This window comes from Centruroides sculpturatus, unplaced genomic scaffold (assembly GCF_000671375.1).
Source record: "Centruroides sculpturatus isolate CEXI.00-Female unplaced genomic scaffold, Cexi_2.0 scaffold1634, whole genome shotgun sequence".
NCBI lineage: Eukaryota > Metazoa > Arthropoda > Arachnida > Scorpiones > Buthidae > Centruroides > Centruroides sculpturatus.
Window position 1 is genome coordinate 1 of NW_019385856.1, and position 15,150 is coordinate 15,150.

Here is a 15,150-nt window from a genome sequence, read left to right on the forward strand (position 1 = left end):
CAGATATAATTGAAAATTTCAATTAAAAAATAATAATATTGTATAGTGATCATTTGTTTATTTTCATTCAAATTTAACTTGGAAAATATTTTAACATATTTGCAATAAATAATTTTAGTAACTGATTTTAATAATTAATCATTTCTACCATTAGTGGATGCATTCATTTTCCTTCTACATTAGCTTCACTATTGATAAATAAAAGGTATTAATATATATGGAACTTTCAATTTTATTGGCATTGAGTGAAATGACTCTTAATTGGATTCTATAAAATTTTATTGCAAATTATTTTCAATCACTTCCTGGCATCATATTCATCATCATAGTTAGCTGAGCTTGACCGTAACCTGGTTGTCGAATATTTTGACCTGTCTGAGATCCATATCGATTTTCTTGTAAACTCCCAGCTTGTGCATAATCTCCGCTTGGTCCTCTATTTCTGGGCCTACCTCCAGTATATGCTTTAGTATAAGAACCAGGTCTTCTTTGACCGGGAGAACCACTTCCTTGACTTCCAGAACCACTTGGACTACCTCCAAACCCACCAGTACCATCTGATGGGCCACTCGGCCCATGTGGTCCACTAGGATATCCTCTTCCTAATGGATATTAAATTATTTATAAAACTTAATTATATATACATAAACAAAATTATTATAAAACGTCATTAGAAACGACTTCATGAACATAAGTTATTTACCTGGCTGGCTTGGACCTCCAGGATATCTTCCTCCAGGGCCACCAATTCCACCTGACGGACCATCAGGTCCTGCGGGCCCACTTGGCCCATGTGATCCACTAGGATATCCTCCTCCTAGTGAATATTAAATTATTTATAAAAGTGAATTATTATATTTAATTATTATTTATAATTATAATCTAAATATATAAAATTTCTTGTCCTGAGTGACTGATCCACTGACTGATTAAATGATTGATTCGTCATTGCACAGAGCAAACCGTTGAACCTAAAAAGGTGAAATTTAATACACAGTTAAAGTACGTCATAAAAACGCACACTAAGAAGGATTTGTGTAAATTTCCCCCAGGGGAAAGAGGGATAGGATTAAAGCATAACCTGAAGAACGGCTTCTAATGTACTATTTTAGATGCGATTTTTTGTTTTCAACTACGTTTACTCTTCATTGAGCAGTGGCGTGCTGTTACATTTGATGAGAGGGAAGCTGTGTTTCTATAAGAAGCAAACCTCCAGGGGCAATCAGTTAATTTTCTTTCTTTAAACGTATTTTTAATAGATTATTTATCTGACGTACTTAATAAATAAACAAGTTCAATATACCACCAGATGCGTAATTTCTCAGTCTTAATGGCGTGCTTGTAAAGTCGTTGGCTTGCTAGATATGCAGTTCTATGCATGTTACGCATGCGATTGTCCCTGCATCTTTGGTAGGTTCTTCTTAAATGTCGAGTGGTTCGACGGAGATTTTCAAGCTCATTAGTCCACTATTGTATACATCTTTTGTGTGGTGTCTTTTTAGGAATAAATCACGTACATTATTGTTGCAATATTAGTGTCTATTTGTTGTCTAGCATCGATAGGACTCTCAGAATAATAGGATATCAAATAGTAGGCATGCCAACAAAACAATTTTTGCATTTTTATGAATTTACCTCTGTTATTAGATCCAATATAATCCATATGCTCTCTAAATGCCAATTCTTGCTTTGATAAAAACATATAACATCTATTTATTTAGATATAATATATCTATTAACAGTAACTATCTCGTTATAATTTTCAATATTTATTTTATATTATTTACTAATGTTAAATTCTATTCCGCTTCGATTTCCAAATTGCTTCAAATACGAAAGAATCGACGATTTTTCGTGTCTTTTGCCAGCTAAATTGTCAAAGCCATTCTTATTCCACACACTAATTTCATTTGAAAATAGTAGGCAAGCCAACAAAACAATTTTTGCATTTTTATGCATTTACAGAGCCATTTTATCGTGAAAATGTCGAACAAATTTTTTTATTGAAGCGTTTATATTTAACTTAGGCATTGGCCTTTCTCTTTTAATAATGTTTTCTTTTTCATTATATGATCTCGAGCCAAAACTTTTTTAAAATAAATTTTCAATATCGCAATTACATTCCGAATCGCTAGCCACGATATAAGGGCTAAAATTAAAAATAAAATTATAAAAACTTACTTGGTGAAATAAAATGTGTGGTGGATATACATACCTGGTACAAAATATTCTTCAATTGTATGAATATACTTTTAAAGAAAATTATAATTAAATATAACTTTGTAATGAAACGTACATGAAAATAACATAAAATATTCTTTACTCTTTAAATCTTAACCACTTAGTCAAATAGCTCCCTACGAGTGGAATCAGAGACGGTCCTGCTAGGTGTGCGGTGTGTACTGTACATGCACGCGGGCTGCCAAATCCCGAGGGTGCCGATACCCTCGGGATTTGGCAATGTCAAATGTTTCTTTTGTCGCATCACTAATATACCTCAAAAGACGCGACAGGGTTCTTGTAAATTTTAAACGTTTCTCACCATAGCTGTAAAAGTCTAAATATGTTAAACTTAATAGATTGTCCGTCGTTTGTTTTCTAACTAATTCGTTTTAGGACCAGGTGTTGTCCACGGAAATTTCCAAAATTTACAACTTTTCGGTCACTCTCGTCGAACTGGAAAAATTTCTGTCTTTATTACATCTAATACAGTATTTCGAAGAAATCAGTCCCCACTGTACTCGGCTATAGATTGGTTCGGTTAAGCTTTTGTTTAAGTAATATTCCGGCTCTTTCATCAGGGTTTTGTTTATGTCCCCAATTCCCTAATCGCTTAATTATTTAACTACTTCTTAAGTAGAAATAAGTCGAAACCAGTTACTTTGTACTCGAATATTTGTAGTCTCGGGAAAAAGTGGAAAGACAAATTTTTATGACAAACGGATACATAAATCGTAAATTTAAGGAAAATAAATTCTAGAGCTTTTTCTGTACCTCGTGCATCTCTCTCATTCACTAAATTTAGTTGTAAATTATGCTACCAAAGTAACAGTTAATTTTTTAACATTATACAAGAATTGTACACGTTTTTTTTCTACATCCCCTAAAAGATGGGACATACGAAATCGTAATATCACTGGTTTAACATTTAAATCCGTGAGTAATATAAAATCGGAGAGCGGAATAAAATATCAAATATTTTAACGGATTTTTTAAAACTCCCGTCAACTATACAAAAACCTATCATAAAAACATACAGGTAAATTCTTATCGGTTGAATTAAGTTATAAATCTACTCGTGATTCGCATAATCGGGCGAGGGTGGCCAAATATCTAGCAGGCGGGCGGCTAACAGCTCGGAACCGGTCCTGGATAGAATTGGATGCGTGTAGCATCCACCCGAGGTCTTAGGCTTCCACCAGTTAAACCGGGTGAGGTTGATGCTAATGTAAAGCGCATGCGCAAATCTGGCTTTTTCAAGCTGACAATACAGCGCTTCCACTCCACCACTCATATTCGAATATACAGTAGCAATCTTATCTTTTTTTTTTTCACGTGTAGTATAGAAATTTGTAATAAGATACATAATGCGGTTATAATAAAATATTGTGCGATTATTTTCATATAATTAAAATTAATATGTAATTATTTTTTAGAAAATACAAGGGAACCGGCGCATTCACCACTTCTAATGACGGCACGCCACTGTCATTTATTGCTTAGCTGTATTAAATTAATAACATTTCAGACACTGTTATAAATATTTTTGTATATTTCGATTTTTTAACCAAATGTTCGAACCGTTTTAAATTCGAATTTGTTATTGCATATTCGTTCGATTATAGGATGATTGTAAACGTTTCAGAAAATTGATCAAATTAAAAACAGTTCGTTTGATTCTCAGCAATTCTCATCATTCTCAGCCGTAGATGTTATATATAAAATAATTACTATGGTTTGAAATACTGAATATAAATGCTTTTTGACTGCAAAATCCTCGCAGGCAAAGTCGCGGGTTACAGCTAGTTATATATATCAGCAAAATTATTCTAAAACTTCAAAAGAAAAGTCTTCATGAACATAAATTATTTACCTGGCTGGATTGGACCTCCAGGATATCTTCCTCCTGGGCCACCAATTCCACCCGATGGACCATCTCGTCCTGTAGGCCCGCTTGGCCCTTGTGGTCCACNGAACTGGAAAAATGTCTGTCTTTATTACATCTAATATTTCGAATAAATCAGTCCCACTGTACTCGGCTAGAGATGGGTTCGGTTAGGCTTTTAAGTATAATTTCGGCTCTTTCATCAGGGTTTTGTTTATGTCCCCAATTCCCTAATCGCTTAATTATTTAACTAAAGCAGAAATAAGTCGAAACCAGTTACTTTGTACTCGAATATTTGTAGTCTCGGGAAAAAAGTGGAAAGACAAATTTTTATGACAAACGGATACATAGATTGTAAATTTAAGAAAAATAAATTCTAGAGCTTTTTCTGTACCTCGTGCATCTCTCTCATTCACTAAATTTAGTTGTAAATTATGCTACCAAAGTAACAGTTAATTTTTTAACATTATACAAGAATTGTACACGTTTTTTTTCTACATCCCCTAAAAGATGGGACATACGAAATCGTAATATCACTGGTTTAACATTTAAATCCGTGAGTAATATAAAATCGGAGAGCGGAATAAAAATATCAAATATTTTAACGGATTTTTTAAAACTCCCGTCAACTATACAAAAACCTATCATAAAAACATACAGGTAAATTCTTATCGGTTGAATTAAGTTATAAATCTACTCGTGATTCGCGTAATCGGGCGAGGGTGGCCAAATATCTAGCAGGCGGGCGGCTAACAGCTCGGAACCGGTCCTGGATAGAATTGGATGCGTGTAGCATCCACCCGAGGTCTTAGGCTTCCACCAGTTAAACCGGGTGAGGTTGATGCTAATGTAAAGCGCATGCGCAAATCTGGCTTTTTGGAAGCTGACAATACAGCGCTTCCACTCTGCCACTCATATTCGAATATACAGTAGCAATCTTATCTTTTTTTTTTTTTTCACGTGTAGTATAGAAATTTGTAATAAGATACATGATGCAGTTANGAGTTGTTAACCGATTGTTTTGACATTTTGACACAACTTTGCATTCGAATAGACGATTGTTTTTTTTATTATATAGATGTCGAAGTTCTCGCCCGCTGGAGAAAGGGACAAAATTAAGGCTTACCGTGATGAATCCGGCTTCTATTATTCTATTTTAGAGGCGGTGTTTCGTGTTTTTGATTGCGTTTTAATAGGGTACGCCAAAAGAACGTACACTAAGAAGGATTTTTTCGAAATCACCCCCACAGTGAATAGGGACTGGATTAAGGCTTACTGTGAAGAACTCGTGTTTTATTATACTATTTTATAGGTGAATTTTTGCGTTTTTGACTGCATTTTAATAGGGTACATCAAGAGAATGTACACTAAGAACGGATCTTTCGAAATTTTCTCTCACGGTGAGTGTTATACGTGTATAATAGGTGCATTTTGAGCGACAGCAACGCGTGGTTGGGTATCTCTAGTAATTATATATATGAACAAAATTATTTACCTGGTTTGCTCGGATATCTTCCGCCCGGTCCACCACCACCCGACGGTCCATCTGGACCTGTAGGCCCACCTGGCCCATGAGGCCCACTAGGATATCCTCCTCCTAATGAATATTAAATTATTTATAAAACTGAATTATTATACATAATTATTATTGACAAAACTATGTCTTGTTTATAAAATCGTACTGCGGTATATGTTACCAGCTTAGAGGTATGAAGGAGTACATGTCGAGAGTTGCTATTTGACACAGAGTATCATTTGCGCGTAAAAAATCCCGACTTGTAGGTAGTCAGGGGACTGAGAACCGAGTCAAAATAAAATACAAAATGGCGACACTCTTCTACAAACAGGCAAAATAAGCATTTCACCCACCGAAGTCAGGTGGGGAGAGTACCACCCACAGTCATTCTAAGATGTGAACTCTGACCTTACGACTGAACACGTCGTTTCTTCTATGTTAAATAAAATTTGTAATCTAATTTTGTAAATTTGAAAGTGCTTCAAATATGACATTAAAACAGGGTGTCGTTACAAGTAGGTATTTTAGCATTATCTAGTGTAGTAAAATCGTGGAACCGATAAAAATTTGACGTTATATTAGGGTTGTCGTTACATCCGATGACGTCATAATCGGGTTAAACTGTATATTGTTTGTCGAAAATAAAAAAATAATTTCTGGCGATACAATAGCCGCGATAATGTTTTGAAAAACGGCAAAATTTCGTTACGCTTCGACAAAAATTGAACCCGGGCTGACACGCAACGGAGAGAAATTTCGAAATTGGATAGATTAATTTCATCGAAAATGTATCATGGACGACTTCGTGGTCGTAACCGGCGAAGTTTGAACGATCGCGTTCAAAAGCAGCGATAACAAAGAAGATTGGAGAATGAGAACGAGACCCATTTTGAGCGTCAAAGTGATTCCACTTAGTACTGAGTCTCCCAGACATAGTCATGTTTCAAATACAGTTTTGCCGTTTTATTTGTTATAATCTAAATATATAAAATTACTTTTCCTGACTGACTGACTGACTGATTGATTCATTATTGCCCAGAGCAAACCGTTAAATTTAAACAGGTGAAATTTTGTACACATACCCCATTCGCACACAATCCACGATTCACTTCGATCTCGATTTATCTATTGATACAATCTCGATTGTGACTGTTGCCAGTCGATCGTTCAGCTGTTCATACAGGCAGTCCGCTTCAGAAGAACCCAACACGTGTTCCGCAGCCATCTTGTAATTTGTGGCGCGCGTGAGATTGTGGGATCTCTCTCATGACTGGATTTAGTTTCAAGAACTCTGTTGAGTCGATCGCGATTGAACCTCGTTCCAGTCGAAATTGAAACGGTCGGGAGAGGTCGCACGACGTCATAGTCGTCGACCTTAGTCACAAGCTAGATCGAAATGCTCCGTTCAGAGAAGAATTAGGGTACGTCATGGAAACGCACACTAAGAAGGGATTTTCCGAAATTCCCCCGCGGGAATAGAGGAAGAAAATTAAGGCTTAACCTGAAGAACGGCTTCTACTGTACTATTTTAGATGCGATTTTTTGTTTTCAACTACGTTTAGTCTTCATTGAATACTTAGGTGTATTTAACTGATAACATTTCAGACATTGTTATAAATATTTTTATATATAGTGGTACCTCGGTATACGTCTGCTTTAGAATACGTCCAATTCGGAATATGTCTTGTTTGGACAAAACAAATTTTGCTCGGTATACGACTTATTTTAATTCAATTATACGCGCCATTTATGAACAAGTAGCACTATCGGTGTAGTAGGCCAGACTAAACGTTCGCGCTGCCACGGTTTATAACTTCGTTAAATTTTTTCTGATTTTAATTTGTAAGCAAAATTTAATTAGTTTTATTAATGATGAATTGCAAAAAGGCAAATGAAAAGCAACAGAAAACTAAAAAATTGACTAGAATCACAATGGAACTGAAAAAAGAGATTGTTGAGAAATATGAAAGCGGTATGCGTGTTCGAGATTTAACTGCTGCATACCGTATTCCGAGAAAGACGATATCGACAATCGTGAAAAATAAAGACATTATTAAATCTGCTAACGTTGCGAAAGGAGTTAAATCAATTTCTAAACAGAGATCAAGAATATTAGATCATGTGAGAAATTGCTTTTGCTTTGGATAACTGAAAAACAGTGTGCTGGCGACAGCGTATCAGAACTGACATTAAAAATCACTTGAAATGTGCGAAACATAAGGCAAACCTAGTAGCAACAGAAGCAATTATTTGCGAGAAACTTAAAAAGATACATGCTGATCTCATGAAGAATCAACCAGGAACTAGCCAGGGTAGCGAGGTGTTTATAGCCAGCCATTTTTTTTACATGAGAACGGATTAATCGTTTTTACATTACTTCTTATGGGAAAGGTTGGGTTGGTATACGTCCTATTCGGTATAAGTTCAAACATCAGGAACGGATTAAGGTCGTATATCGAGGTTCCACTGTATTTCGATTTTTTAACCAAATGTTCGAACCGTTTTAAATTAGAATTTTTATTGTATATTGGTTCGATTATAGGAGGATTGTAAACGTTTCCAGAAAATTGATCAAATTAAAAACATTTTTATCTTGCTTCTTTACAGACACACTAAGGTGACATTATTCAACACTTGGCAGATTATTCACCACTTTATTCAGTTGGGACGCTATTTACAAGTCGCGTTTCGGGCATTAGCCCCTCTTCAGCCAACTAAACATTAAAATAAAACATGAGAAAATTATACATAAATACGCGAGTAAAACATCCCGTAGATAAAACATTTTAAATCCCCTTAAAAACATACCTCAAAAGCACATATCACGAGCGTACAGATGGCGTACAGGATGGACAGTTGCATATTCTATATATCAAGTGGACAATAAACAGATTCGAAGATAACTGCTTGACGACAGGGCTTTCGAATATGACGTTCTTTTAGTTTATACAAATAATTCAGATAAATAAATTGAAATTTATAACATATTTTAACAATATTTGTTTTACCTCTAATCTATATTCGCATATTACACCAAAATTCACACAATAACTGTTGTCACCTTTTTTTATGACGAGTTTCACACAAAGTCATTCCATCGACACTATTTGGTCTGCTAATTTACATATATAACAGTGAATATATTTAAAGCTATTATATTAAATTTTACAAACCAATTATTAATATTTGTTTTATTTATAGTTTGTATACAGACATCAAATTCACACGTTATCAGTTGTAGCTTTTCGTAAAACGAGTCTAGCATACAGTTTTCACAACGACACTATTTGCTATACTAATTTACATATATAAGTGAGCTGATTTTTGAAACAAAAATTCTAAAAATTAACTTAACTTTTGATTCAAAAATTCTAAAAATTAACTTAAGTAAAAATGAAGATAAAGGATAAAAATTATTATAAATATAAAAACGATATATAAAAACTGTATACATTTCTAAATGAGAATAAGATAAATATTATAAGAGCAGATAAATCTAAACAAGTTATTGTTGTGACTCAAGATTGGATAAAGTTAAAAAACTAGAAATAGTAAAAGGGAATAAATTTAGAGAACTACCGATTAACCCCAAAGATATAATATATGAAGAATTAAAAAATAGAATTACAAAATTACAAAAACTTAAAAAAATTACCAAAAATGAAAAAGATTTTATCCTGTATGAGGATAATAACAGAACGCCAAGACTAAATATACAACTTAAGACCCATAAGAAAGATGAAAAAGTAAGACCAATAGTAGACTTTAAATTTGCTGTATTATATAATTTGGAAAAATTCTTGAAACAAAAGCTCAAAGATTACGAAAATTCGAAATATTCTATCAAAAACACAGATGACGATGTCATAATCACAAAGAAAGAAAATAAGCTAGAATTTGAGCCTTATAAGAAACCGTGTTCAATTGAAACTACAATAAGATACGACTCTAATATACCTATGTATATAAAAAAGAATGTTTTTCACATGAAGTATACAAAAATACAAAATAGAACCAGTAACGAAATTATTAAAAATAAACATATAAATAATCTGAAGAAAAAATTCAATATAAACGGATATCCAATCAGATTAATTAATAAATGGCAAAAAATAATAGACAACGATACCAAAACAAAAAATAAAAAAAACCAGAATAATTGATGGGAAAACAAAACCAAAATATGTAGGTTTTCCATACATAAAAAATATGTATGAGCAAATAGATACCGAAATGAAGAAAAATAATATGAAACTTGCTCCAAAATATGAATATCTATTCTCCAGATTGAAGGCTAAACAAAGTATGAAAAAACAAAAAATAAATAAAGAAGAAACGAAAAATATCGTATATAAAATACCATGTACATGTAAAAACAACAGTTTTTATATAGGCGAAACAAAACGTAAACTAAAAATAAGTGTTAAAGAACATGTGTCAGATTTGAAGTATCACCGATTAAACTCACTATTCCATGATCATTGTGTACTAAACGAATGCAATACAGATAAAACTAACATACAGATTCTACATAAAGAGAAGAAAACATATAACAGAAAATTTAAAGATAGTGTTGAGATTATTAAAAATAAAAATAACAATTGTATAAATAAAAACTTAAGCATTAAAATTAGTGAGAACTGGATAAAAATATTGTAATTAAGTTGATGACTATTGGTTATAATTATGACGATGATCACCAAAGTTCAAAGTTCATGTATAAGTAATAAAATAAGTTAAGATTAATATAATAATTTCTGTTTATACACGACTTTCCATTGTATACTGAAATTGTTTCAAAAATCAGCTCACTTATATATGTAAATTACTAGACCAAATAGTGTCGTTGTGAAAACTGTATGCTAGACTCGTTTTACGAAAAGCTACAACTGATAACGTGTGAATTTGATGTCTGTATATAAACTATAGGTAAAACAAATATTAATAATTGGTTTGTACAATTTAATGTAATAGCTTTAAATATATTCACTGTTATATATGTAAATTAGCAGACCAAATAGTGTCGCTGGGATGACTTTGTGTGAAACTCGTCATAAAAAAGGTGACAACAGTTATTGTGTGAATTTTGGTGTAATATGCGAATATAGATTAGAGGTAAAACAAATATTGTTAAAATATGTTATAAATTTCAATTTATTTATCTGAATTATTTGTATAAACTAAAAGAACGTCATATTCGAAAGCCCTGTCGTCAAGCAGTTATCTTCGAATCTGTTTATTGTCCACTTGATATATAGAATATGCAACTGTCCATCCTGTACGACATCTGTACGCTCGTGATATGTTCTTTTGAGGTATGTTTTTAAGGGGATTTAAAATGTTTTATCTACGGGATGTTTTACTCGCGTATTTATGTATAATTTTCTCATGTTTTATTTTAATGTTTAGTTGGCTGAAGAGGGGCTAATGCCCGAAACGCGACTTGTAAATAGCGTCCCAACTGAATAAAGTGTTGAATAATGTCACCTTAGTGTGTCTGTAAAGAAGCAAGATAAAATCAACAACACGGTTTCATCAGAATAAAAAATAAAATTAAAAACAGTTCGTTTGATTCTCAGCAATTCTCATCATTCTCAGCAATTCTCATCATTCTCAGCCGTAGGTGTTATATATATAATAATTACTATGGTTTGAAATACTGAATATAAATGGGGTTTGATTGCAAAATCGGCGCGGGCGAAGTCGCGGGTAACAGTTATTTATATATATAAGCAAAATTATTGTAAAACCTCATTGGAAAAATCTTCATGAACATAAGTTATTTACCTGGCTTGCTCGGATATCTTCCGCCCGGTCCACCACCACCCGACGGTCCATCTGGACCTGTAGGTCCACCTGGCCCATGTGGCCCACTAGGATATCTTCCTCCTAATGAATATTAAATGATTTATTAAACTTAATTACTATTTATAATTATTCATATAAATAAAAATGTAAATGTTCGTTTGTTTAAAATCTTAAATCTCCGAAAATTGTTAACCGATTGTTTTGACATTTTGACACAACTTTGCATTCGAATAGGCGCGTGTTTTTTATTATATAGATGTCGAAATTCCCGCCCGCTGGAGAAAGGGACAAAATTAAGACTTACCGTGAAGGACCTGGCTTTTATAATAATATTTTAGATACAGTACGGTGTTTCGTGTTTTTGATTGCGTTTTAATAGGGTACGCCAAAAGAATGTACACCAAGAAGGATTTTTTCGAAATCCCCCACAGTGAATAGGGACTGGATTAAGGCTTACTGTGAAGAATTTCTCTTTTATTATACTATTTTATAGATGGTTTTTTGCGTTTTTGACTGCATTTTGATAGGGTACATCAAGAGAATGTACACTAAGAACAGATATTTCGAAATCTTTTCCCTCCCGCTGGGAGAGGGACCGGAATAAGACTTACCGTGAAGAACTCGACTTCTATCGTAACATTTTAGATGCTGTCATTTGCGTTTTTGATTGCGTTTTAATATGGTGCATCAAGAGAATGTACACTAAGAAGTGATTTTCGAAATTTTCTCTCACTGGGAGTGTTATACATTTATAATAGGTACATTTTGAGCGACAGCAACGCGTGGTTGGGTACAGCTAGTAATTATATATATAAACAAAATTATTTACCTGGTTTGCTCGGATATTTTCCGCCCGGTCCACCACCACCCGACGGTCCATCTGGACCTGTGGGCCCACCTGGTCCATGTGGCCCACTAGGATATCTTCCTCCTAATGAATATTAAATTATTTATTAAACTGAATTACTATTTATAATTATAATTATATATACATAAAGAAAGTTATTATAAAACTTCATTTGAAAAGTTTTCATGAACATAAGTTATTTACCTGTCTGGCTTGGACCTCCAGGGCCACCAATTCCACCCGATGGACCATCTCGTCCTGTAGGCCCACCTGGCCCACTAGGATATCTTCCTCCTAATGAATATTAAATTATTTATTAAACTTAATTATTATATTTAGTTATTATTTATAACTATAATTACTGTTGAGTCCGCATAAGTCGACACGTTAGGGGGAAGTGGAAATGTGTGGAGTTATTTGATAGTTGAAAAATCCACAAAAGTAAAATTCGGAAAATACAGAGTCAGTTTTACACAGTCTTTGACAATCCATCAGTGGTTCTAAAGTTTGTTTTTACTTCAAGTACTTCGGCGATTTTTATCGCTTTTATTTTTCAGTATCGGCTTCGAAACAGGATGATTTGATGAACGAATTTGCTTTAGCCTATGTAATAGAGCATCTACATCTTTGTAAGACCACATTCTTTCGCGTTATCGAGACAACCGTGACGAAGACTCAATAAAAAGTATATTATTTTCGTTTTTTTCTTTAGAACTTTTATCAATGTTGTTCTTGAAAGGTTTATTACACTCACATTTATACACAAGTTGTATTTTTTTTCATCGTAAACATTGTTAGCTTTCGGATACTTATTTCTAGCACAAATGTGAAACGCGTGTTACAAAGCACGCATGAATGAAAAGTGAGAAAATGCAAAATTGGATTCTGCTGTGATGTTGATATAGATTGCATATTTTCGTTTTATCTGTTGTTATTTTATATACAAAAATGCATAAAATGTTAAAGTAGTTTTATTATTATGTATATATTAATAAATAAGTCGCGACTTTCTTCCTGAAAAAAAATGAGNAATGCAAAATTGGATTCTGCTGTGATGTTGATATAGATTGCATATTTTCGTTTTATCTGTTGTTATTTTATATACAAAAATGCATAAAATGTTAAAGTAGTTTTATTATTATGTATATATTAATAAATAAGTCGCGACTTTCTTCCTGAAAAAAAATGAGTTCACACTGCACATCTTACCATGCGGTAGTGAACTCATTTTTTTCAGAAGGGGAGTCGACTTATCAGATGTCTAAACGATTGTGGGACAGAAAAAGTATGTCAATTTACCCAGTGGTGACAATTTAAACGATGTTTTTTAACATTAATGCCTATGTAAGTCGGCCAGGACCAAGAAAACTGACTACTTAACCGACGGTGTCTAGTTATACCCATGACGACTTATGCGAACTCGACTGTATATATATATAAACAAAATTTTTATAATACCTAATTAGAAAAGTCTTCATGAACATAAGTTATTTACCTGGCTTGCTCGGACCTCCAGGATATCTTCCTCCTGGGCCACCAATACCACCAGATGGCCCAGTTGGACGACCTGGATGCGGTCCTCCTGGTCTAGCAAATCCTCCTGACGGACCACTTGGACTACCGGGTCTTCCTCCTGGTCGAGACCCTGGTGGCTTAGGTCTATAACCACCAGACTGATCACCTGGTTGACCTGTGAGAGTATTTCCTATTTCAGCATTCAAATGAAAATATTTTGGAGCATCGTTACAATCCACACTGTACCAATAATCACAAATCATATGTTCTTGATTGAAAACTGTTCCTGCCGCACACAAAAAACTTTCCATTCTTCCCAAATGGCACACATGGTAAGCCTAAAGTTATTATAAAACTTCATTTGAAAAGTTTTCATGAACATAAGTTATTTAATAATTAACAAAGTACAATTTTTACTTAATAATAAATTATACGTTTAATTAATATCTACTATTCCGTAAATTAATTTTAAAAATTAATAAGATTTTAAAATATATTTCAATTTGACAAGAAAAGTAATATAAAGTATTCGATATTTTGTCTAAAAAGTGTTTTTTTTTTCAAAAAACTAAAATTTAAAATTGTGATAATAGATTATCTAAAACGGTGGTTCTTAACCTTTTAGTGATGAGGGACCATTTATCAAAATTTTTGTCTTGCCATGGACCGCGAGCTGTTTGGCAGTAATATAGGTTATTATAAGGTTGTTCTATAAATTAAACATGTAGAAAATTATTCGGAACCAAGATTATTATATTATTTGAGAAAGTGTTACATTAATTATATTATTTTAGTGCGGTTTTTGTGACTGCATAGTGTTTACCAACTGCTGAATTCTTGGTTCAGTGCTACTCAAAGCAAATGCATGTCGGCACTGGCATCCAACTGATTTCGATGTTTATTTTTAATTATCAAAAGCACTGAGAATCCTTGCTCGCATAAATATGTGGTTAAAAATAAAGTTAGGTACTGTAAAGCAATTTCTCGAATTTTAGGGAAAGCAATAGCTTTTTGGCTCCAAAAATCTTTAAGCTGCTTTATACAGACACACTACAACACAGTTTCATCAGAATAAAAAAAAAATCTTTAATTCCTGTCTCGAATGTATCCTTACAGTTACTATCATGTTGCATTTCAAATAACTCTTCTTGTATTTCATCCGGCACCTCAGAAATGTTGACTATGAAAGGATTGAAATCAGTTTCTGAACACCTTTGTCCTTGCAGTCAGGAAAATAGTGATTGAATTCATTTTTCAAGCTTTGCAAATGGAATGTAATGTTCTTTTGTATTTGTCCTTTAATCTCAGCACACTGTCAATCAATAATTGGGTTCAATGTATCAAACGCAGAAAAATTCT

The 15,150-nt window shown here is 33.4% G+C and overlaps 1 protein-coding gene across 9 annotated transcripts in view; it reads right to left on the minus strand.

The window, feature by feature from the left end:
- Window positions 1-26: 26 nt before the first annotated feature.
- LOC111642548 (S-antigen protein-like) overlaps window positions 27-15,150 on the minus strand; it is an 18,076-nt gene continuing 2,952 nt past the window's right edge. The window contains exons 5-12 of one of the 9 annotated variants that reach the window (XM_023388896.1): window positions 13,772-14,129; window positions 12,481-12,570; window positions 12,259-12,360; window positions 11,409-11,510; window positions 5,601-5,702; window positions 4,094-4,126; window positions 704-817; window positions 27-602 (exon numbers count right to left, since the gene is read on the minus strand). In XM_023388896.1, the coding sequence (XP_023244664.1) occupies window positions 295-602; window positions 704-817; window positions 4,094-4,126; window positions 5,601-5,702; window positions 11,409-11,510; window positions 12,259-12,360; window positions 12,481-12,570; window positions 13,772-14,129 (1,209 nt within the window). In that variant the 3' untranslated portion in view covers window positions 27-294. Of the gene's footprint in view, window positions 603-703; window positions 818-4,093; window positions 4,193-5,600; window positions 5,703-11,408; window positions 11,511-12,258; window positions 12,361-12,480; window positions 12,571-13,771; window positions 14,130-15,150 lie in introns of all 9 variants that reach the window. The other 8 variants (XM_023388897.1, XM_023388900.1, XM_023388898.1 and 5 more) reach the window with 8 other exon arrangements.